We start from the raw sequence: 24,547 nt of genomic DNA, 5'->3' as shown, positions 1-24,547 counted from the left end.
TATTTGGTTATATTAATTCAATATAAGCTGTCATATAGTTCCTCTTGCAGTCTACCGGAAGGGTTATTTTAGAAAACCTTTCAGTTCCGTTAGAGTACTTTTGTGTTAAGTTGATATTCACTTGATTTGTTATGATATTTGTCTAATTACAACAGATTTTAAGAGTTGCTGTATTCTAGAGGCTTTTACTTGATAATAAAGTAGGTAATCCAGGACAATACAACAAGGAACAAAGAGTAGAAGAACTGTCATTCATAAATGCATTTGCATCAACCTATTATTGGTTCCAGGAGAAGGAACAGTTCCAGGAAAGGAAGCTCTGTGATGTTATGGATTTAAAGTTCATTAAATAATATAGTTTTAATTATTGCATCTTTTGATTGATTCTATTTATATTTCTTTATTTTCAAGGTTTTACTTTTAGTAGCTTGTTCACTTAATGAGATGATTAAAGAATTTTAATTGGAAGACTGATATTTTGTTGTTGTTGTTATTAAACTCTTGCATATGGATAAAATATTTGTTAAATCAGTTGCTTCCTGGTTTCCAACCCCAAATTTCTGGTTGGAAACCAGGAATTTGGGTTGGAAACTGTTAAGAATTAAAAAGAGGAATAACTTGATTTAGCTCGTTAATTAATTCTTTGTCCCGAATTCCTGTGTCTGTTGTAAGTGTGCAGAGAGAAAAGAGCAATCATACGACGTCAGACTTCAGATATTCAGAGTTTTATCCAGAGAAAATCAATGCAAGAAGAATGTTACAATAATCATCTCACCTAGATTATCAAAAGTCCAAGACATTACAAAACAGAGACAAAGAACTGAGTAAAAAAAAGACAAAAGAATAACAGAAGATGCATCCTCCGGGAAACTCTCACTCAGCACAAAGAGATTCCAACTTCTGCTGTGAAACAAACCATTTTTTATAGACTGCGTATTCTCCTCATTTAAATATATGCATTAGGAGGTGTGTTCTTTTCCTTTGTGTGGGCTGTCTTAATGTTAATTTTATTACCTCCTGCTAAAGAGCCCCAAAAGCAGATATATGGCAAACCCTTCTCGTACCAGCCGCTGTCCAGTTTGATATACGAGTGCAGCTGCAGCGCTATCTCTGCCTCAAAATGTTTTCACAAGAAAGTAGTTTGTATTTTTAACCAAGCTTGCACACAATGTAATGCTAAATAATGACTATAAGTTTGGATCTAATAAGTAACTAATTAAAAACATGCTTAAAGAAATATAGTTAATTCTAATATAGATAAAATTATTTATAAAAAGTTTTAAGATCCTAGTGAACTTTTGAACCATGCTCAGGAATTTGTTAATTGCCTGGCAGACAGGCTCCCCATCTAAAGAGATCCAAGGAGTCTAAGACTGCTTTCTAATTAGGAATTTCTGTAAGTTCTGAGAGTCACCAGCTGTCCCAGTTTGGATCTGTATCTAAGTTTATCTTGACCTAAAAGTTAAATTATGTACTATTGTGCTACTTTAAAATTATTATTGCAACAAAACCAAATACCAGGAATTTGAATTAACTCCCAATCAGGTCTGCAGGAATGGAGACTCATCTAAAACATGCATTGCAGTGATGCTGGATATCAGAGTTGGGAATCATTGTTACATACATGTGTAGTTTTGCTGTTCTGAAACATGAATTTATTTATTTTTATTTTAACACCAAGCCATTTTCATTGCCTCTTTCCATAATGGGGACTATGTGGCTATTGTTTATTAATAATCAGGTTGTACCCTGACTATGTAATTTTAATATAAATTACTAACTTTGTTAATAATTGCCATTAGCAAAAATTTTTCATAGCCAAATCAGACCAATTGTTGGACAACAATTGCAAAATACAAGAAGAAATGTCAGAGATCCTCCAAGTAGGATGTAATTGTTCACAGAATACATGTTTTGAATCACATCAGTACAAGAAGCACCAAGAACGGGAAGACATGTTAAATGTGTTCTTCAGTGACCAAAACCACACTGAAGACACAAAAGCAGAAGAGGTGGTAAAACAGTAAGACAATAAGTAAGTTTGAGGAATTGTGGAAAGAGTTTTGCACACAGATGTGTTTGATAAAACACAACTATGATATTGAAGTTTATTGATCTATAGCAATACAATGCAAGAGTATAAAATTATTTATTTGGTGCTCTGCCTTTTAAACTTACTAGCTTCACAGTATTCAGGGAAGCTAAATAAGTTGTCAACAATGTCACCCTGGAAATACGGAAAAGCACTGCGCAGGTCCTGCTTTAACCTCATCCGTCTAAAGTCCCTCTAGAGTCAAAAGTCATTTTTTACGTAATTCAGCTGAGTTGCATTCAAACTTTGTGACATTTTCATTTCGTATATCTTCTGGAAAAACCTGCCATTGAGTTCATCCAGACAGAGTATAACAAGCAGTTCTATACCTGAAGTGTGGTTTATTGCCAACATTTGAGGAATAACTCATCCAGGTGTGGATATGTAGAAAAAAAGATGTTACTAAACCAAGTGTACTTTAACCTTTTTTGTGAAGAAGGGCTGAATCCCCTCATTGTATCTCGTGAGATAGATGTTGGCAGACAGTCAGAAGTTCAGGGAATACACAGTTTCTGATGTGACAAAACTTTTAGGGTCTATTTTTCTCTGTTTATGAACTGGACAGATGTAGTCCTCACTTACACGCTTCCGGAAATAAGTGGGGTTTGGATTCTATGTTTCTGTATACTCTCTTATTTTCTCTATAGTATTTTGGTTCGATCAGCCCTGAACTCTGCTAAAGTGAGTTGTACTACATACCAAGCAAAATGGTTTATAATAACCTTCCTTTAATTAGGCAAAAATAATAATAAAATAAGGAAATGACAGGTTTAGGTTTAGACAAACCAGAAAAAAATAAACATTATTCCCACAGAACAGTAAATTCATACAGGGTAAACACTAGTTATATAACCCAGTATTGTAAACTAAGATAATATGGCAGCAAATACTATCTACTTTGCAGGCCTGTTAAGATGCTCAGGAATCAGGATTCCCTCCGACTCAACAGTCCAGATATTGACTGTCAACTCAGTACCTTGTTGTCCAACGAATCCAAGCGATACTTCACCCAGTGTCCAGCGAGCCCTCTAAACCATCCAAAAACAGTAGCTCAGGGAAAAAGCAGTTGTGTGGCCTTCATGTGCTCTCCACATCGACGGCTCTCCTTTCCCTCGGTGCCAGAGGTACTCTGAGCGACACGGGCACTCAGAGTGACTATCTGGAGTCAAGGTCCTCGTTAACCAGTCCGGTAACGACCTTCTGTAACGTTTTAAGTGCTACTCTAACAGTCACAGCTGCTTACAAAAGTCCTTTGTAGCAACAGCTTTGCTCTAACTTTAGAGTGAATATACAACCAAGAAAACTAACACACAGTTAGACAGTTTCTAGCCAAAACTTGACTGTGTACTGGTAGCTTGCATAACTTCTCTTGAAGACAAGTTTTACTCACTTCTAGAAACTTCTTAAAACAACGGCTCCTCCTGTGCTATCCCTTCTCTCGCTCTTGCTTACTGTTCTCTCTCTCTTTCTGCTCCTTAAGGTCTGAATGATAATCAGATCATTAAAAAAATATTAGGAAAAGTGGTGTTTCTTGTAGATATAACATTAGGCTTTATGATTTTCTTTTCTCTTAGTCTTGGTACCCCACCTAAAACTTTGTTTTGTTTTTAGGGAAGAACTCTTCTGAATCCAGGACATTGCTGGGCCTTTGTAGATTTCCCAGGATGTTTTAGCCATCGCACTGTCCCACAAAGCTGCCATCATTCATGTATCCCTGGGTTACATTCCCAATATTGTTTCCCCAACTTCCTCCCTCTCTTGTGGCACACTCATGCACACTGGAAGAAAAAGTGCTTCCTGTGTGCCCTTGGGCACACAGGACTGCAGGTGCCCCTCATGAACATGCATGAGGGGCATGCTGTGCATGAGTGTGCCCCGCGTGAACACTGGACTGCATGCGGGGTCCTCCTATTTACAATGAGGACCCTGAACCCGGTTCTTCTGGTTCCCAGGAGACACTCTGAGATTCTTCAGTACAAAAGGTCCACACACACAGACACAGGCACTCATGCCTCCAGTGTGCATGTGCCGGAGCATGCATGTGCATGAGTGTGCACCTCATGCACACTCATGCTCCAGTGTGCATGAGGGGCTCCAGTGTGCCCATCATGCAGTTATGTGTCCCCATCTTGGTGCCTGCACGTTGGCGTTTACCCCAACGTGCAGGCACTCCAGAAAGGGTGGCACACTCATCATGCTCCAGTATGCATGTGCCCCTCATGCACATGCATGTGTGCACACTCATCAGGGGCTCCAGTGTGCTCCTCATGCACACTGGAGTGCATGAGGTTCAGGGTTCTGACCGTTGTCTGTCCTTATGGGCCAAACAACAGTTCAGATTACCCACCCTTTTTGGTACGGGGTGCTGGAGTGTGCCTCTCAGGGGTATTCATTTGTTCTACTGGGGTCTTCAACGGGGCAATGTCAGTGAGACATGGAGGGATGTGGTTGGGAGGAATGGCCCTGCTGATCTAAACTCCAGTGGTGAACTGTTGCTGGACTTCTGTGTTTGTCATGGATTGTCCTGTGCATGGCTGTTTGTCCTGTCTCTCTTAATTGAGCAGGATCCATTGAAACATCTTTTTAAATAATTCTTATTTTCTTAACCTCCTCCCAAAAAGCCCTGGTTTTGTTGCATTGCCATAAGCAATGTAATAGTTCCCCTTTCTCCATCATGCATACACAAATATAGAAAGTTGGGGTTACATTTATTCAGTTTTATAGCTGCATTTAGATACAAGTTCACACAATAGTTCCTAAACTTTGAAGTGCATATGAAAACAGGACTAACAATAACAAGAATAGCAGAAACTTTTTGATAATGTGCAACTAAGTAGCACAACTTTGTCAAAATGTACATAACGTGCATATTGAACTGTAAATATATAACAGGAAATGTACAATCCAGTGTGTCGGTGTAGAGAAAGCGCTCTGCAGTAATAACGGAAATATTTTTATCAAACATGTCTAAAAAAACTGCAATAACTGCATGTAAATGCCAGTAGGGAAGTAAACATTTCTTGATTTTGTTTAGAGCAGTGATTTGATTGACTAATTTAACAAGATAATTTTTTTTTCGTACCTTAATTTTTAAAATGCTTTAAATGAAATTAAAAGAGGCAGAAATGAATTGTGGGCAGGTTCTGTGGAGCATTCTGATGTCACATAAGCTGACTTGTCATCAGGCGCTTTTGGAACTTTTGTCAATAAGAGCCGAGTTCCTACAGGAATTCATCCATTTGAAGAGTTAGACGTCGGATAGATTACTTCAAAAAATTCAAGAAATTGAACTGAGCTTCAGTTTTTCGAGTAAGTATTTATTTAGAAATTAGTGAAGCAAAGAAAAAATGACATTTTGTGCCAGTTTTTTGAAGGAAGTGTGCAGCAATGTTGAAAAAAGTTGAGCAAGACAAGTTGTTAGTAATCAGTTTTTTTAGCTCAACATCAAAACAATTTGAGTAACTTTTTGATGTAAACATTAAATGTCTCATTTGTGTTTTTAGTACCTTTTTTTTATTTACGCGAACTTCACTGAGTATTGAAACAGCAGAAAAATATTAAGGAGTTCTACATGCAAAATAATGTTTTTCTTTAATTTTTATGGATGGTTGGTGATTTTCACACATAAAATGATTAATTTGATTTGATAGGTAACTAAATGATGTTCTGATCAACATTAAATGAAGTTTTTGATATATTACATCTTTAAATTTACAGTGTTTACGAGGAAAATGACTTTCACTGTAGAGTTGTGTTGGTACATTGGACATGCTTTGTACCAAAATGTACCACTTTTGCATGTCTTTGGTTTTTTACAGTCATGCTAAGAAGAAGTGAACGTTTGAGAAACAACGGATACTATGATATGGATGGACAACCTGTTATTTCATACAGGGAGACGCCAATCAGGTAGATCAAATCAGCAATTTTCATTAAGTCATATGTTTTATGCAGTCATCTGCGGATCAGTGTACATTTTAACTCACTTGTATATTTTTCATCTAGGGCCATAAGGAGGCGCTTAACAGGTCGTCCTGAAAACCACCCTGCAGTCACATTTAGACAGAGGTCACATTATTCTGGTGACAATGTGATTGACAGAGAAAGACAGATGATGATGACTCTGTTGCAGGGTGGTTTTGATATATCAGTCTTTGTCTTTCTCATTTTCGTCACTTTTGGTAAATACTCTCCTACAAACAGTCAATTTGGAAGTGTCACAGAAAGTCTGTATTTTTAAATTTTTTCTCACTGTTGTCTTCTGCTCATGTTCATCAGGATGTATTTGCTGTATTATTTCCTTCCACTCACGATCTTCAGAGTTGTCTCTCACAACTCTAACAGACATGGTAGGCTTTCTCTTCCTAATCTTAACACTGATTTAATTATCATGATCAAACATGAGAACAAGCTGTTAATTTTTATGTTGTGCACAGGTTACGATCTTTGGACACAAAGATCAAAGACATCTCTCCAACCTGGAGCTCTTGGAGCAGAAGGTTGACTACCTTCTGCCACAAGCAGACCTGTGGCCCAACTTTGCTCTGGAGTCTCAAGGCGAGCCATTACAAATAAGATCATCAACTAGATTTCAAATTTTCAGTATTAAAATTTTCTAACTCACATTATTTCTGTTTTTGTGTTTTGTGTACAGGAGCAAATATTTTACACAAGATGACCTCAGAGGCTTATGACATCAATAAAGAAGTTGGAAGGTTTGGGAAATTGTTCAAGAGACCTCCTATTGGCCCAGGCATTGTTATTAAGGTTTGAATGATGATCAGATCATTAAAAAAATAAAAGTGGTGTTTCTTGGTGATATATTATTAGGCTTTATGATTTACTTTTCTCTTAGTCTTGGTACCCCACTTAAATTTTGTTCTCTGTTTTCAGGGAAAAAATCGTCTGCAACCTGGAAAATGCTGGGCCTTTCCAGGTTTCCAGGGACGTTTGGGCGTCTCACTTTCACACCCAGCCACCATCAGACATGTGTCCCTGGGTCACATTGCTAAGACTGTGTCCCCAACGTCCTCTGTCTCTAGTGCTCCCAAAGAATTTTCTGTATATGTAAGTCAAATAAAATGAGTGTCAAAAGTGTAATATAGATATAGCCATGTATAGTATATATTAAGTATACATTCAAAATGTGATAGCATTGATTCCATATGACATTGCTTGATCTCATTCTAAACCATGCAAACTTTCTGTCTGCACTAATGAATTTTCTGTTTATCTCAGGATGTGATATGTTTTCTGATACACCGACTAACTTTCACATATGTTGAAAGAACAAGATAATGAACTGGATTTTTATCTAATTTTGTCTCAGGGAGCAAAGAATTTAGAAGATGAGGAAACTCATTTGGGAACTTTCCAATACGATGAAGATGGAGACCAAATACAGACCTTCAAACTTCCTGTAAATATGTCAAATTAATGTTTTATTAACCAAATACAGTTCTCTCAGAAGACCAGACTTACCTACCCTGTTATAAATATAGATATATTGAAATGATGATCATATATTCTAACATACAATCATAAGGTTCTTCTCTGGGTATTACTAGCATTCAATTTAAAAACATACTTTGAATAAAGTACCGTATTATTGTTTCATTCAAAAGGATTCAATGAAAAACTCTACTTAAACCATAAAAATGTATGTTAATCTTGCACTTTCAGAGTAGTGGTAACTGATAAAAAGCATTGAAAAATTAATCAATTAGTTAAGTTGTCTAGAAATAGTGCCTAAATGTAATGCAGCCACATTAAGCTTTGTTATTGAACCATAACTATTCCAAAACACAGAGATACAAAGTGTTTAACTTGAACAAATGGAAAAAACTGTAGATTTATTTGGCCATCTATTAAGGAGGAAAATATTGTTGTCTTGGCATAAATCTCGTTGAAACTTTTATTACATCACGGTAACAAAATACAAAAAGTCAACCTCTTATTATTAAGATGTGGGAGATTCTTCAATCAACACGGAGACTCGGATTTCTTTTACTGAACATTTCTGTTCAGTTTTTATTGAGGAGAAAACAGTGACAGCTGATCACAGCTGTTTGTTACCTAGCAACCAAAATCAACAGAAGCAAGACAGTGACGAAATACAGAACCACATCCGGTTTAGTATTCTTCAAAATAAAAGACTTCCTCTATTCAAATAAATCATGTCTCGCACTTAAATATATTTCACTTCAGCTTTTGTAATTATTTACAATCATGTTAATTTAAATAAATAATAATCATCATGTAAATTATGCTCAACATACAATTGTAAGGAAGTCACTTAAAATGCAAATTGTACTTAACAAATAAATAAAAGTGTAAAAAAGTCACAACACTTTTCACAAAACAATAATTTTTTGTCTCTGTATAACAAACAACAAAATCCCAGTGTTACTACAGAACATTTTGTTTTCTGGTTAGCAAGATATCAGTATAATTACCTCGCTATCTTGAGATAAACTATGCAAAATGTATTTACAGCAAGGAAAGTTGAACTAGGCTTCCATCAGACAGACCTCCTTTGTTTCTATCATCTATTTGCAACTATGGATTATCAATCTAACCTCCCTAATTTATATCTCTCTTGACTTACAGGCCGATAAAGTTGGTTCCTTCCGTCATGTGACTCTAAAGGTGAACAGCAACTGGGGTCATCCGGACTACACCTGCCTCTATAACTTTAGAGTGCATGGAGAACTTGCAAAATGACAAGGAGAACAAAGAGAGATGGATGAGATATGGAGAAAAACTATTTTTTTACCCTTTGATATATCTCTTTTGTATATGTTTACACAATTAATTTAATTCCTCACAAAAAGTCCTCAGTCAACCATAAGTAGCACAATGGCACAGTTAGTAGCACTGTTACCTTTCAGAAAGAGGTTCAGGCGTAATAAAAGTGGGATTTGTGGGTTTTCTCCGGGTGCTCCGGCTTCCTCCCACAGACATTTTAAAATTGGCACGTGTGGGTTCTCTATGGAAGCTCCAGCTTCCTCCCACAGAAATAATAAAAGTGGGATTTGTGGGTTTTCTCCGGGTGCTCCGGCTTCCTCCCACAGACATTTTAAAATTGGCACGTGTGGGTTCTCTCTGGAAGCTCCGGCTTCCTCCCACAGAAATAATAAAAGTAGGATTTGTGGGTTCTCTCTGGGTGCTCCGGCTTCCTCCCACAGAAATAATAAAAGTAGGATTTGTGGGTTCTCTCTGGGTGCTCCGGCTTCCTCCCACAGAAATAATAAAAGTAGGATTTGTGGGTTCTCTCTGGGTGCTCCGGCTTCCTCCCACAATAAAAACTTGACTGTTCGGTTAATTGGTCTGCCCAAAATCTCCTCAGCTGTGAATATGTGCTGCATGGTTGACAACATAACGACATAAACTTTCTGATAACATTAACATATTCAAACTTAAACTCTTAATCAAATTGAAAGATTGTCTGTCCAGGATATGGGAATACAGCAACATGATTTTGTAGATAATGATGCACTAACACAATTCTTTAAGTTCTTTCACAGATATTGAAGTTTAACTTTTTGTTTCATGTTATTCTTTCGGGACTGATTCCAGTGAGAGGTAGTTTACTGCTACAGGTTCAGACTATTTTCTGTTAATATCTATTGTATAGACTTTCCCAGATCTACCTTTTGTAACATGTGTATTGTAAACTAATATTGTAATTGAATCTGTCTTTCTTTCAGAAGGTTTGTTGACAGTTTTGTGTTTGTGTGTTTTTTATTTTTGCCCTCTTGAAGCCAGCCAGCCTCGGCAGATGGCTGCTCATCCTGAGCCTGGTTCTGCTGGAGGTTTCTTCCTTTTAAAGGGCGTTTTCCTCTCCACTGTTGCCTTGTGCTTGCTCAGGATGGGGGATCCCTTGGATTAAACATCCATCGCGATCTGCTGGTGACCCCTCCGCAGAATCGCCACCTTAACGTGGTGGAGGGGTTTGAGTATCCCCATGACCCAGATGGAGATTTTGTCTTGGGGTTCAGCCAATAGTGAGGCTTCCCAGGGCAGGCTGCCATTGGGAGGGATCAGACTAAGAGCGATTCAAGGTTTTCAATGAAGGGCTACCAAAGGAATCAGGTATTTCTAGGACACAGACAGTTATCCCAAGTACGGTTTTGACGGAAGTTTCTCTCCTATAAAAAGTCAGTAATCTTCTTCACTGATAAAAATGACAATGAATTCACTGTACTCCAATGCCCTCCTGTGACTGCTAACTGTGCTTCCATTAAGGTACCAGAATGTGAGGGTCCTAAAGTCACATGGGGACTTTGGTCTATTTGGCCCAAGGGCTTCTGTTCCACATGGCCAACGAGTGAGCAGTGTGAGACAAGTGGAGATTTGAGACAGACGCACAGGCATGGAGAGGAGCCACTCACCCACACTTGAAGGAGGTCCACACCTTAGAGCAGTTGCCTACACCTGAAGGGGCCAATGGGTCCATGTTTGAAGGAGAACTGCACATGACAGAGGGCCAGAAGGAGGCGTGCACATGTCAGTTCAGTGGTTCCCAGGTATATGCCAACATGCCTGGGCTTCTGTCTACATGTCTGGGATGGTGCCCACATACTCTTGACTCGTGTTTTAAAAATAAAGGCCTCTAAAGTGCTTCAAATGGTTACTGGTGTTGTATCCACTCATTCTTCTTTGATGGCCTTTGTGCCCGTAACACTCCAAGTCAGTAAATCCCAATCCTTTAAAGAACATTTGGGATGTTGTGAAGTGGAATATTTTTGTATCATCAACATGGAGCCAACAAATATGCAGCAATTCATCATCTGCCAAAGATACAAACTATACTATTTTACAGACCTTCCAACCTACACACAACAGAATGTGAGAAACTGCAACATTGCATGGCATGTGCAGGGTTTGTCTTCAGAAAACGTTCTAAGACTAGGGGTTGGGGCACCATAGCTGTTGACAGGAAAACATAAGATATTACTGTGTAATTGAGTTACTTGAAGACAATACTTAAACCCAAAACTATAGAATCAAAAAAAAAAAAAAAAAAAAAAAAATACAATTAAAAAAAAAATGTCAGTGATTTGCAATTCTGTTAAATCCAAATTAAGTCATCATGTCGTCGATCCAACAGCACAATATAATGCTGATCACATTTAGAACTGGCCTGAAGATACAAAGCTGGCATGTTTACTTAGTAAGAGTTCAAAGAACAATATTTATAATTAGACTGTTTTGTTACCTCAACCACAATCTGGTGCTGTCAGTTAAATCTTTGAGTTTTAGCTCTGTTTGTTCACAAACACATCTTAGTAAACTACGATTTTAAGTGACTCTTCGGCCAATTAAACTGGGGATGGAGAGGGCAGTTTGGAGGGAGTGTCACATGACACAATTTTCCATTTCCTGCCATCATTTCCTCTTATGACAATCTTAGAATGTTCTGACCTACTCTGTGTTGTGTTGGGACAACTCCGACATAAAATCAGGGATAGTCAACATTGTCTTGGCCCTTTTATCGTAGCCAGTCACTGGAATGAGAACGCAGCCTGTTGACTGTTACAGGTAGCCAATCAGAAAGTGTGGTGTCGTAAGCACAGAGTAAATGTTTTACTCATTTCAGCAGTCATCCACTAAGATGTTTCAGCATTTTATTAAAAACGGAGCAAATGTCTGTAAAATATTTCACATTTCAATCACATTGACTCATTTATTTCAAAATAGCAACATTTAGTATCAAAAGAGCAATGAATGCAAAATGTCATCTTTTTTTGTTTTTATTCATAAGCTTTTTTTGTTTTTTTTTACTAAGCAACAAAAACAGTAAAGAAATATTAAGGATATCGTTAATTACCAAATTTTGTTGGTTTTTGTTACCCATGTTTTTAGGTTTATTATGAATGAGCTGAAGTGAAGCAGAATAAAGTTGTCAAATGAATTATGAATGGAGTTTATTTGAGGTCATCACCTTGGAGGCCTAGCCCTGCAATATAGATGTTTGTTTTTCTTCTTCTCCCTGGTTGACCCAAGTGATATAAGAATTTTCTATGTTCTTTGATAAATTGTATGTTTCATGCTCATTTTATACATTTTCAACACATTTTAAGCACAACCGGAAGTTGAGTGATGTATGTTGATTGAATCATGGACAACAGAAGACTGAGTATTGTATGCTAATTGATATAGGAGATTAAGTACTGTATGCTAATTGATCATGCTCTGAGCTCATGGTCAAGTCGTGGGCAGGGAAGTAGCATTCTGATTGGCTAACCCGTCAGGAAGAGGGGAAATGGCCATTCCCTTCTTTCATTCGAGTTTGTTTTGGTAATGAGTATAAAAGGCAGAAAAGTCCCATTGTTCAGTAGAGTCAGAGTAGAGTACGGACGCCCAATTTTTACCGCTGCACCATTGAGAGCATCCTCACCAACTGCATCACAGTTTGGTATGGGAACTGCTCTGTCTCCGACCGGAAGGCGCTGCAGAGGGTGGTGAAAACTGCGCAGTGTAACTTTCTCTAGAGTGATAAAAAAAAAGACAAATCTTCAAGACGTGACTGCCTGCGAGTGGTCCCTCAGCTGAAAAACAAAAGATATAGTTAACGTCATGACTGTTTGGTCAGCCAGCAACACCAACTGACGCAGCTGTCACACATAGGGCCATATTTTTCCAGCCCAACCACGACAAAACGTCATAATTTATATTTATGAATGTCAGTTGTTATTATAGTATTTTGTTAAGTACTGAACCAGAAAAATATGACCCCAAGTAAAAAAAATAATGAAGAGCTGCGCCTCCACCAGCACTCCGCAGAATTCTGGTGGGGGAAACCGCGAGAGCGCCTGAAGGACCCGTCGCATGCAGTGCGTGATCATACCACTAGGTGGCTCCAAAACATGGCGTTACTCAAAAATCTCATCAAAAACAAACACAACCTTCATTATTTTGGGCAAAATTCACAGACATATTATACACACTTTGCTCTCTGTTACACCAGCACATCGCCGGGGCATCGCTCCCTGCCATCAATGACATCTACAGGAAGCGGTGTCTGAAAAGGGCCTGGAAAATCAGCGCAACAGCGCCAGCGGTGCAAGTGCTGGCCTGCTGCTGTTGTTTGTGTCGCTGATGTTTCTGGTCTTGTTATCTTAGAAGATCCACAAACATACATCAACACAAAGCTGTCTATTGCAAGTTATTTTCAATATTTCTGTTGTGGAATAAATCTCAATCTGTGTTTGTCTTTTTCATAAGTTTAAAAGTGGATTGTCATTATCTAAAATAATACAACTTTAAGAGTAAAAGCAGAAATTAAATGAACAAACATTCCTCTTTCAGTTGCCTAATAAAAGGATTTATTTTCATCTGTAATATTCAAGAATTTTTTGAGCTATTAAAATGAGAAAAAACATACAATGTGATATTATTCATGTTATTTAAAAGGGAACACACACACACAAACACATATATATCATAATCCATCTTGTGTGACACTCCTTTATCCACATGAAGAGAATACTCTGCCATGTATTCTCTTCATGGCAGAGAATAGAGAAATGAGGCATTAATGATTCATTACTGTTTATTTCTTCCTGAAATGAAAAGTAAAAGTCTACAATTGAAATGAAAAGCAGAGGAAGTGAGAATAACATGATTATGAATGTGAACTATAAACTGAAACTTGGCAGCAGAAGAAGAGCAAGCGCATCCAAATCGATCCTCAGACTGTTTACTCAAATGTTGCCGTACAGGTTAACATCCTGTAAAGAAAAAATATTTAATTGGTTCGTTATTGCTTAATAAACTTTATGTGCTTGTATTGTACTCTATGAACCGTACAGGAAATATGTTCTTGTAAAACCAAAGGCTTTTGACGAATATTATCAAAAATGTTGAAGTTTGGTCTAATAAGAGATCATTGTTTCATAAACAATAAAAGCTCAGAGATTAAGAGTTTCGACTGGAAAATAGTTATTTTTAATGTGTATTAAGAAAAATTGACTGAAACATCCTCTCAACAGCTGTAAATGGTAAAATTCAATGAACAATGCAACTGACCTCTGGTGTGGGCAGCGCAGGTCGTCTTTGGTTACTGGATGAGCGAAACAAGATAATTAATAAAGAACCACAATAATCGCAGCAGTCTTTTGAAGCCTGAAATATAGAGTTGTTCTCCTCACTTCTTTGGTGATGGATAATACTGCTTGTTGACTTTTTTCTCACCGACGAACACTTCTGCATTATTTCTAGGAGCAAAAACATATTTCACAATATCACATTTTCAGCATTTCTGCTCATTATAAAATATTTTTGAAACCACGGCTGAAAACTTACAAATAACTGACTCTGAGGTCAGTCGAGTTGTTTGGGCGTCTGCAACAATTATACACATTGTTCTTAGTCTACTTTTAATTTTTTAATCACTTAATGTCTGATATTCTTGTTTGTAATAAACATGAAATTATTACCTTGAAAATCTATTCCAGAAAGAGTTTCTGTAAAAGAAACATTCAAGTAGTAGCAACTTTAACATTGACAATGAGGAGATTTAACAACAGAAAATGTTCCTACCTGGTGATCTGCCAGCCGACTTGACCGTCCTCTGATTGTCTGAAAATAATAGTGTTGCAAACATCAGAACTGAGGATTAAAAGGGCAGAATTTGCTTTTTGTTGATCTTACCGAGAAAACCTTCTCCAAACTGAATTCCTGCACAGAAACATTTGTTAATTTTTAGTATGTGATCAACTGCAATTTCAAAAAAAGCTTTTTGGTTGTGCACCTTTTTTCTGGCCTTGGAGGTTTCTCTCTATCTCCCTCAAAGTAAGTCCTATAGGTATTAAAATGGTTTTGGATTTACTATTTGCTTGTGCAAAAACAAAAAGAAACTGAGCAAAACGTTTAATTCAATTCACCTGGTTAATCTACCCCAAAGAGATCTTTGGTGTATGGGGGATGTTTACATCCCTGTGAAAGAACAAGGATGTAAACATCCATTTATCAGTGACACAGTGTTACATTTGAGAGTGAATGTGAGTGTAAAGTAGAGCTGTATAAATTTCTAATTCCAAGCATGTAAGATCATTAATATCTATAATATTTGAATCAAGATGTTTAGATTGAGAGGCAAGACATCTCTCTTAATTTTGTCCTTGAACAGCAAACAACCCTTACCTTACCTTACCTTACCTTACCTTACCTTACCTTACCTTACCTTACCTTACTTACCTTACCTTACCTTACCTTACCTTACTTTACCTTACCTTACCTTACATTACCCCTAACAACTCATATCAAAACAGAGAGCAAAAGTGCTAAATTAGCACAGCACTTAAAAGTTCTTGGAGGTAAAATTCTTGCCTTTCTCTGGTCTTGGCGGAGGTGTCAGAGGGCCATAGGTGTGCTTTCTGGTAATGAGAAAATTGTAATTTCTTTAGGTCAACTTCATTTTCTTTAATTGGCCTAATTTTTGAAGGCAAAAAGACATCAGCGCAATACGCAAAAGCATATATTAGTCGATTTTGAGATGTTTACTCACCTTTTCCTGTAGAAGAATATGCCAAGCAGCACAGCAAAGAGGATCAGCACTAAGATGACAACAGGAATCACCACAGGGATAGCTTTCTGTATCTGGTACGCCGTAGTTCCTGGAGATGGAGATATAAAATAATCATAATGAGAAAATCTCTCAGTTCCCTGTTTCCAGTGCTTTGATAAGAAAAATGATTTGTTGAGTCTAACCCTCTACAATTAATTTGAAAGTCCTGGTTTCATTCTTTCCACGCCAGAAGATGGCGGTACAGTTCAGGTTTCTCTGTCCATCTCCTCCAGCAACCACAAACGTGATGGTGGACGTCGTCTTCCAGACACCTCGTGACATCTCAGTGTCTGAAACCTCGTTGTTGACGTAAGGGACACTCCATGAAAACTTTGGAGGATGTGATGAGCATGAGTGACTGACAGAACAGGAGACATTTACAGTTGAACCAGCATTCACTTGAGCTGGAACTAAACTCATCACTGGTTTTCTCTGGAGAAGCTGAGGATTAAAGACAAAGACGTTTGCTATTGCTCAGATTGGAAGAAAATGTATCACAAACAGCATGCGAATGATGTAAAACATTAGTAAGGATTCTTGACCTTTCATGACGATAAAAACGCAGCTGTTGTTAAAACTGTATTTGTTTGTTCCTTTCTCTCCATAGAAACAGAAAGGGCCATTGTCAAAGGGTTTTATGTCGTCAATCTCCAAAGAGCAGTCTCCTTCATCCAGGTTTCCCAGAATTTTGGTCCGATCCTTGAAGTTGTCCAAAACATAACTGCGGGCATTGTGGTACACCAGACCCCCAGTTTTTTTGTACCAGATGCCACGAGTCAGGGGCTGATCCTCGTCATCCTGGAAACTGCAAGGGATGACCACACAGGACCGAATCAAGGCATTGAATCTGCGAGGGACGTCAGCAGCCAGGACGCGGAAAGCTGTTGGGGGGGCGAGAAGACCAGTTAAACTTAGAAAGGTGCTGTCAGAAAATACAGGACATTTAATACAAAAGACATGAAAATTATACAGATACACAAAACTGATAGCCTTAAATCTGAAATAATGCACAAAAAGAGAGAAAAATAGGCAGGAAATCAGTGTCTTATGCAAGTTGTCTGGTGTAAGGAAAAAGAAAGGTGAGCTCACTATCTTTCTCGTTCAGTTCTTCTTCAACCGGTACATATTCTGTAAAAATGAATAAATAAATGAATTTATTTTTGATTAGTAGCTAAGCAATAAACCCAAGTGAAAGCTATAAGTTTAACTGGATTAAAGAAAGCAGTCATTGTTTACTGGCCAACATTTTGAAACTGTAAATCTTCCAAGGCGTCTGGTGTCTCAAGTATTGCTCTGCAGATTTAAACACTGAAAATTTTAACTTCAATTCTGAGTTCTAATTTTAATTTGAACTATAGTGGTAAACAATGTGTGTTAGATGTAAAAACTCACTTTTTATCTGAAGAAGTGAGGAGTTTGATGTTTCTCCAGTCAGAAAATGTGCAATGCAGGTCAAAGGTTTTCCATTGTCTTCAAGGGAACCAATAAACGTAAGATTGGACTCAGTGGTATACGTATTACTGGATATTTTTTTGAGCTTTTGTAAATGCAGCATGTCTGAAAAGTTCCACTCAATTGTTGGTGTATTTGTCTTGCATTTGTAGGACACAGAACAAATTACACTCTTTGCCACTCCTTCTATTAGCTCTCCTGGAGGTTCAACCATTTTGATTGTTTCAAATGGACCTAAGCAAAAAATGAAACTTTACTTGTGAAGAAAACTTAAAAATCTCATCAATTTAAACCACAACATGTATATTTATACTCACATTCAACATGCAGGAGGAGCTCACTTTTGGCACTTTGTCCACCAGGATATCTCACAGTGCACTCCACCTTCTTGTGGTCTTCTTCTACATTCCAAGTTCGTTCTATTGTTCTTTCCCAAATGCCGTCTGACAACAAGGAGTCAATGGTGCGGTCTGTTCCAGGAATGCCATTCAGAGACAGGGCAGGAGGAGCAGAAGAACATGTATATTTCACTTTACAGGTAACCCTGCTTTGAGCTCCCACCTTAGGAACATCAATGATGCTCATTTGGGGTTCTTGTGCCTGGTCTATAAAGATAAAAATAGAAATATGTTAATCTATGATGATTCCAACTAAAATGTAGATATTTAAAATACTGGTGAAAGAGTGAAAGGAAAAGTTTAACATACATTATTTTAACCTAAACAACAGTTTAACTAGACAGACAAGTTTCTTGCTGCAATGGGAATAACTGCACAAGATATGAATATTTGTCAGATTTATTTTGCTTAATCATGAAGTTGTTTTCCCAGACATGATTTTGTGCATTAAGTTGTTATGCTGCTCTTGAGAGTTGGTAAATAAAAGAAATGAGTGTGTCTATTGTGAAGTCAACCAACTGGACCTGAGACGAACAAAGATTATATATATATATATATATATATATATATATATATATATATATATATATATATATATATATATATATATAATCCTTCTTTGTTTTTGTTATAGAATCCTTCTTTGTTCCTCTGCCTCCGCAAGGAAGGAGGCAGAGGACTAGTGAGTGTGAGAACCACTGTCCAGGACGAAACAACTAAGATCCATAAATACATCAGGGACAAAGCCTCAACAGACAATGTGCTCAGTGAATGTCTCAGACAACAGGGAATGGAGGTTGAGGTGCCAGAGATACCATCATGGGAGGACAAGCCCCTACATGGGATGTACCAGAATATGGACTGGAAACCCCGGGATCAAAGTGGGAAACACCCCCAAAGGTGGTGGAGAACGCCAGAGCTAAGATCCTTTGGGACTTCCAGATCCCAGGAACAACATCAGACATTTCAGTCCAGAAATGTGCAGTTCTTGGCACAGCCAAGATACTGCAGGACCCTCAAGCTCCCAGGCCTCTGGTAGAGGACCCGAGCTCAGAGGATAAGAACCACCCGCGGGGGGTGAGAAGGGAATTTTTAAATTTTTTTATATATGTGTGTGTGCATGTGTGTGTTCTTACCTGAAACCATAATTTTGGTGCTTCTATCCAAAAACGAATGTCCCTGTGAGTGGTAGGAGGTAATTGGGTTGATATCAACCCATGGATAGAGTTTATCCTCATTGTGAGACATATCCAGCCGGTCTATTTTAAGACTACAATTGCGGTCTGACACAGAGCCAGTCAAATGTGTTATCCCATTATATCTGCTTAAAATATTTGATTGTCTTTGGTTGAATACGTCTGCGCGTCCATTACTTTGGTACAAGTACCAGACAACTTGGAGGCCACTCGGTTGGGCTTTGCTGTAGGAAAACTTGCAAGGAATGATGATACATGATCCTTTCATTCCCGTTACGCTTCCTGGAGTAGTGAAAGACCAGCCCAGATTGAGCATGTTTCCTGTAAAACACATAAAAACAAAACGATTTTGATTGGCCAGATTAGTTTAAGCCTAATTTTAACTGATTTGCCCTGGACAGACCATAGATTTATACATTTGAATGTTGTGTCTGCAATAGTATTATTTGTTGTCTTGGTGGGAAAAATAGTTACATTAACTCCTAAATCGAGACTTACAGGGTTCAAATGCCTAAACTGCAAAAACACAAAATCCTACCAAATAATTTTGGTCTAGTTTTTACTGATAGCATCTTAATAAACCTGAAATAAGAGAAAAATAACTTACAAGTAACCTTTCAGCAAGATAAAAGAAGTGGCATTAAGTAAATAATTTCTTAAAATTGGGGAAGAAGTACTTGTTCCATTGGCAGATTATTTCACTTATAGCAAACCAGATTTGCCTGGATAGACACATTTTATCAACAGTATCTATAAAGATACTTTTTTCAATGGAACAATTTACATAAGTTAACAGCAGAACATGAGGCAGCCATGTATTTGTCAATTTTATTTACCATAAAACTCTCCATATAAAATAATATTCAGTTGATGCGACATTCATCACTGAAGAAAATCTTTTAGTTCCATTTGTTATAAACTCAAAAGACATTACCAAATGTTCATATATTCTAGTCCTGATAAAAAGGTACAAAATGTTAACTGTGATTGGTACTCACGTTTTACCCGTATGGTGAGGCTCTTCTGCTGAGTCTCTCCTCCAGGAAAGTTTGCAGAACATGTCAGATCATTTCCATTGTCTTTAGCTGATGCTGTAAATGTCAGTGTGGAAACAGTTTTCTGCAAACTCCCCAAAGTTTTAATATCTCTGGTAACTGGCATGTTAGAGTAGGTCCATTCGAGAACTGGTGCATTGCTGGAGCAAGTATAAGAAGCTTCACATGTTACTTGGTTTGGAACTCCTTCAACATATTCAACTGAAGTAGAGCTAATGCTCAGTGATAAAATGGAGCCTAAAAACACAAAGAACGAAAGGATGGTTAAAGCTTTTCCAGAAAGACAACCTAAGTTTAGCACGAGGGCGACGCTGATTTGATCTTGGGAGTTATCACTCACAGTCTGCAGTTAAGGTTTCAGATGTTCTTGCTGTTTTACCACCTGGGTGCTGGACAGTGCACTCAATCACTTGAACGTCTCTCTCTAAGACTAAAGTGCCTGTTAAGATAACTTTAGAAGTGCCATCAGATAGCTGAGTGTTGGAAACTCTTTTGTCTTTCATTGCGATGTTGAGGCTGAGAGTTGGTGGACTGGTGGAGCATGTGTGTTCAGCAGAACATTGCACTGTTACAGATTTTCCAACTTTTCTTTCTCCAAAGATTATAATTTGTGGTGGCTTTGGCTGTGCTACAAAGAAAATGTAAAAAGTTAAAAGATTTTTCAACAACATACTAATGCACTGATTATCAAGGCAAAAAGCTCAAAACAAACAAACATACCAATTACTTCAATTGTTACTGCTGTGTCATAGAATGCATATGTGCTAGACCCAACATGTTCTGGATCCACCCAAGGATAAAGTTTTTGTCTGTCGTCGTTCCAGTTCACACGTTCAATCTTTAGAGAGCATGATTTTTCATATTTGGAAGTGTATACATAGGTTCTTCCTCTATACATGCTAATTACTTCATTAGGGTACCAACTGTCAGAAACCAAAGGATATCCCCTGCTCACATACTGGTACCAAACAACTCTGTCTGCTCTTGTAGGTGGATACGAATTGTAGTCAAAGCTACAAGGGATAACGAGGCAGGAATTCAACAGTGCTTTGATATTTCTTGGCATGTCAACGCGCCAAGCTTGTATTGCCAAGTAAAGACATCCTGCAAGAGAAAAATAGTTGTAAGTCAAAATTACTGAAGTAAAAATTCATCAGTTGCATCAAATTAAGTATGTATGTAATGTTACACAATTCAAAAGAAGAAAACCAAAGTACCCAAAAACCAGAGGTGCAGGAGCAAATGTCTAAACCAAAACATCTTGATATAAAGGTATCTGAAAGAAACAAATGATGTGCATTAGTATTATTTATTAAAACAGCTTAACGCTAAAGATACAATAAAAATCTTTGTGCCATTTTCAAAATCAACCAAATTTTGTTTTACAAAAAACTTTTAATTTACGTTTCATTTCTTTGCAGTTAAAATGTTTCAAGGCTGTAAAAAGACTGGTACCCATCTCACACAAAGTTTTCTACTGTTTCTTTCTGTTGCCCTTTTTTTATTTCCTCCATCTTAAAAGCAAATGAGAAAGAGGGCTTTGTAGTGCGTGTCGTTTTTTGCATGCGTGAGCTCAAGTTACCAGAGCAGAAAGAAAATGGCTACTTTACAGCTACTTTGTCATCTTTGCATTTTTTACCCTGAACGAGGATCATCTTCATGTTTTAGACTGTCGGTTTCAAAATTCACATGAACAAAGAATAAGTTCACACAGCACAAAAAATGATTGATTCTCAGAATTCATCATATGAAATTATGAATTAATTACAATACCTCAAAAATGGAGAAACTCACTTTCTTGTTACATTTGTTTTCAATTGTAAAAAATTAAAGAGAGTGATATTAAGTAATCGACATCACTTCTGTCTTCTCTACTTATTTAACACGCCTCTCATTTCTACTGTCTTGATCAAAACCTTAAGATCAGGTAAAGAATCTCAAGTATTTGCAATTGTGCTGGTGGGTCATTAATAAGTACTAAAAGTACTTATTAATGAGTACTTTCAGTACTCATTAATAAGTACTAAAAGTAAAGAAAAAACCAAACAAACAAACTGTTTGTTATTACGCAATAGCCAGCCCCACCCTAATCCTCACAACTCCTCTGGGCTGACCACTGACCAGCTCTCCGTCTAACGGGTCCGGAAAGTTCCCGAAACTTTCCGGACCCTTCTGCAGAAGGTCTGAGAGGAACAATCTGTCTAAGCTGGTGTCGAGAGAGACTCGTCTAGCTCTAAATACCTATTATCCAGAAGTTATGACCCTTTTCAGTTAAGAAGCAATCAGTTGAATGGCCCTCGCAACTGCATAACTCCAATAACCACTCCTGTTAACAGTAGCCCTCTCTCTAAGAGTAACGAGCACTTGTTATCTCTCCTAACAACTTTCCCTAACTGTGCCATCAACTTACTAAAAAGGCTTTTTGGGGTGCAGGCAACTCATACCCAGATGACAGGGGATCTCAGCAACAGAAGTGTTAATGTCCTTGGGCAGAATCTTGTCTTGGTGTGGCGAATTCTCCTCCGAACAGGAACGAAGCAAAGTTGGTAGTTATCTTTGTGATCTTTGTCCAGTCCCCAAGTCCGCTGCAGCAATTCTTGAGATCTTTTTGGGTTGAGTGTGGAGCCTCAGTCGAATTAGGAGCAAGAGTTGTTGCCTGCAGAGAATTGCTTCCCCTGTCGCGGGAGCGCGCATCACTCTAAACTCTCGCATATTGATGAGAAAACTGGCTGAAATCCGACCGAAGAGCAAACTTTTGAAGATATTCGTAACATCATCACGTTTATTAATCATGTAAGCCCTATTTCGCAAATTAATTGAAATAAATACTGATTTTTTTCACGTTTATTGAGCCATATTTATCGAACGTTTTTCAGACAGGGAATGCAAATATTAGCAGGCTCAGAAATGAAAATGCATCTCCCCTAGATTAATACACTAGACAGCTAAGCGTGATATAAAATGTTCTACATAATGGGCCTCGCTTTTATAAAGCTTTAAGCTATTATGGTGTTAAAAGAAAAATCTGGTAATTTCAAACCAGCTGCGGAGAACATGTTCATCAGACACTGAAAAACGTTCCACAAATATGGCTCAATAAAAGAGAAAAAATCAGTATTTATTTCAGTTAATTTGCGAAATAAAACCCACAATTTTAGGGCTTATATGATCTCACCTGCCAGACATCCTGGACAGTCTGTTGAACATGCTAAATGTCACAGATAATTTGATTAATATTTATTTTCACTGTAATGACATTACATGTTTTTATTTTGTGGTGCAATGCTTTAAATCACTTTACCTTCCTTCACGACTTTGAAGCTCTGCAATGCGATTCCTTAAGAAAACAAGAGGAGCTTAAACAAGAGCAGCATTGAGAAAATAACAATTTGCTGTTTTTACTCAGCGGATCCACTTAAATAGTGAATATCTGTAAACCTACTTGTACTTTTTCATCATAGCAATGCAGATGATTCCAAAGATCACAGCCGTGCCAATGGCCACCGCGACTGGAATGATGAGGTGATAAGTGTTTGCAGTACCTGCAAATAGAAATTAAATCAGATGCATTTTATGTGATGTTGAAAAATGCAAATGAACTACATCCTGTATTTATTCTGAACTATTCAAAGCTAGTTAGATCTCACGTTTTACGTTGAGTTGAATAGATCTGTCTGATTTTTGACCTCCATTAAATGTTACACTGCAGGTGATTTCAGTGTGGTCGTCATTCTCCTCAGGAGTAAACACCATGATGGACTGTGTCTCCCAGATCCCAGAGATACTGGGTTTTTGAATTAGTATAACATCATCTTCACTTCCTCGACTCCATGTGAACACAGGAACGTGTGAGGGGCAGGTATCGGACCGAACAGGTGACGGCGTAAGGTTTTCCTTGAACAGCTGTGTTTGCCTGAAAAAGTTCAGGTTTGGGAGGAACTTCTATAAAAAGAAAAAAGAGACATTAACTAAGGGTTAATTTTAGTGATTGTAATATAAATACTGAACAAAGTTAAACATGCGAATAACAACAATGCACAGGACTTGAATAAATGACAACATACGGCGCATTATGACTTCAGCACATTCCTCAACAAAGGAGAACTTTTCTTTAGTGGGTTGGTTGGTGTCTTTTTGCACAAGTTCAATGCGGAAGCAGAAAGGGCCGTTATCATGATCTTTAACTTCATCTATTTCTAAGGTGCAGTTCTTCTGACCCAGGAATCCCAACAACTTGGTTCGGCCCTTAAAGCTGTCCATGACCTTTGTGCTGTCTTCGTAGTAGAAAATCTCGTTGTGTTTGTCCTTACGATGCCAGATGCCCCTGAGTCTGGAGGCAGGCAGGTAAGACCCAGGATAACTGAATGTACAGGGCAGCACGACACAGGAGCCAATTAGAGCATCAATGGACTTTACAACATCGGCTGTCCTCTCTTCTCCAAGCCCAGAGCTGCAAATGACTGATTAATTAGAACCAAAACAAAAAGTTAGAAATTATCATTGGAGGAAAAGAAAATGGATGAAGTAATTTACAAATCACTTACCAGCCAAAACCAAACACATCATGAGCTTTCTCTTGTGATCCATTGTGCCGCAAAACACTGTTGGCTTGATTGTTCAAATCTGTAGGAGTTTTTACAGGAGGAAAAAACAAACAGAAACAAAATATTCTATCAGTATTAATCCCAAGAATTAAAAGTTTACTGAGGAGATTTATTTACATTTTTCCTAAAATACAAAGGTATGAAATCAAAGGTGTGAAATGGCTCAACACTCAAAGT

At 37.8% G+C, this 24,547-nt stretch overlaps 1 protein-coding gene, 3 long non-coding RNA genes and 1 pseudogene across 5 annotated transcripts in view; 1 reads left to right on the top strand and 4 right to left on the bottom strand.

Moving 5' to 3' along the window:
* Positions 1-20,015, bottom strand: part of LOC129356495 (myelin-associated glycoprotein) — a 45,030-nt gene extending 25,015 nt beyond the window's left edge. The window contains exons 1-4 of the mRNA XM_055026089.1: positions 19,710-20,015; positions 18,652-19,032; positions 17,435-17,722; positions 17,058-17,351 (exon numbers count right to left, since the gene is read on the bottom strand). Of these exons, the coding sequence (XP_054882064.1) occupies positions 17,058-17,351; positions 17,435-17,722; positions 18,652-19,032; positions 19,710-19,872 (1,126 nt within the window). The 5' untranslated portion in view covers positions 19,873-20,015. The remainder of the gene's footprint in view (positions 1-17,057; positions 17,352-17,434; positions 17,723-18,651; positions 19,033-19,709) is intronic.
* LOC129356501 (uncharacterized) lies at positions 6,370-8,808 on the top strand. The gene is made up of 4 exons (XR_008605414.1): positions 6,370-6,441; positions 6,529-7,159; positions 7,422-7,511; positions 8,702-8,808. It is a non-coding gene; the product is annotated as an uncharacterized LOC129356501 (long non-coding RNA).
* Positions 14,128-14,783, bottom strand: LOC129356503 (uncharacterized). The gene is made up of 6 exons (XR_008605417.1): positions 14,750-14,783; positions 14,639-14,677; positions 14,536-14,562; positions 14,402-14,440; positions 14,248-14,313; positions 14,128-14,159 (listed from the first exon to the last, which is right to left on the bottom strand). It is a non-coding gene; the product is annotated as an uncharacterized LOC129356503 (long non-coding RNA).
* A 604-nt stretch (positions 20,016-20,619) lies between the features above and the next one.
* LOC129356502 (uncharacterized) lies at positions 20,620-22,415 on the bottom strand. Of its 2 annotated transcripts, none has more exons than XR_008605416.1 (3): positions 22,177-22,415; positions 20,984-21,042; positions 20,620-20,870 (listed from the first exon to the last, which is right to left on the bottom strand). It is a non-coding gene; the product is annotated as an uncharacterized LOC129356502 (long non-coding RNA). The 2 variants fall into 2 exon arrangements; XR_008605415.1 differs by having other exon boundaries at positions 22,211-22,415.
* A 10-nt stretch (positions 22,416-22,425) lies between these two features.
* On the bottom strand, positions 22,426-24,375 carry LOC129356498 (myeloid cell surface antigen CD33-like; annotated as a pseudogene).
* Between the last annotated feature and the right edge of the window lie 172 nt (positions 24,376-24,547).

The sequence above is a fragment of the Poeciliopsis prolifica genome, unplaced genomic scaffold (genome assembly GCF_027474105.1).
Source record: "Poeciliopsis prolifica strain line A6 unplaced genomic scaffold, Auburn_PproV2 SCAFFOLD176, whole genome shotgun sequence".
In the NCBI taxonomy this organism is placed as follows: Eukaryota; Metazoa; Chordata; class Actinopteri; order Cyprinodontiformes; family Poeciliidae; genus Poeciliopsis; species Poeciliopsis prolifica.
This window is presented reverse-complemented; position numbering and strand designations above follow the sequence as displayed.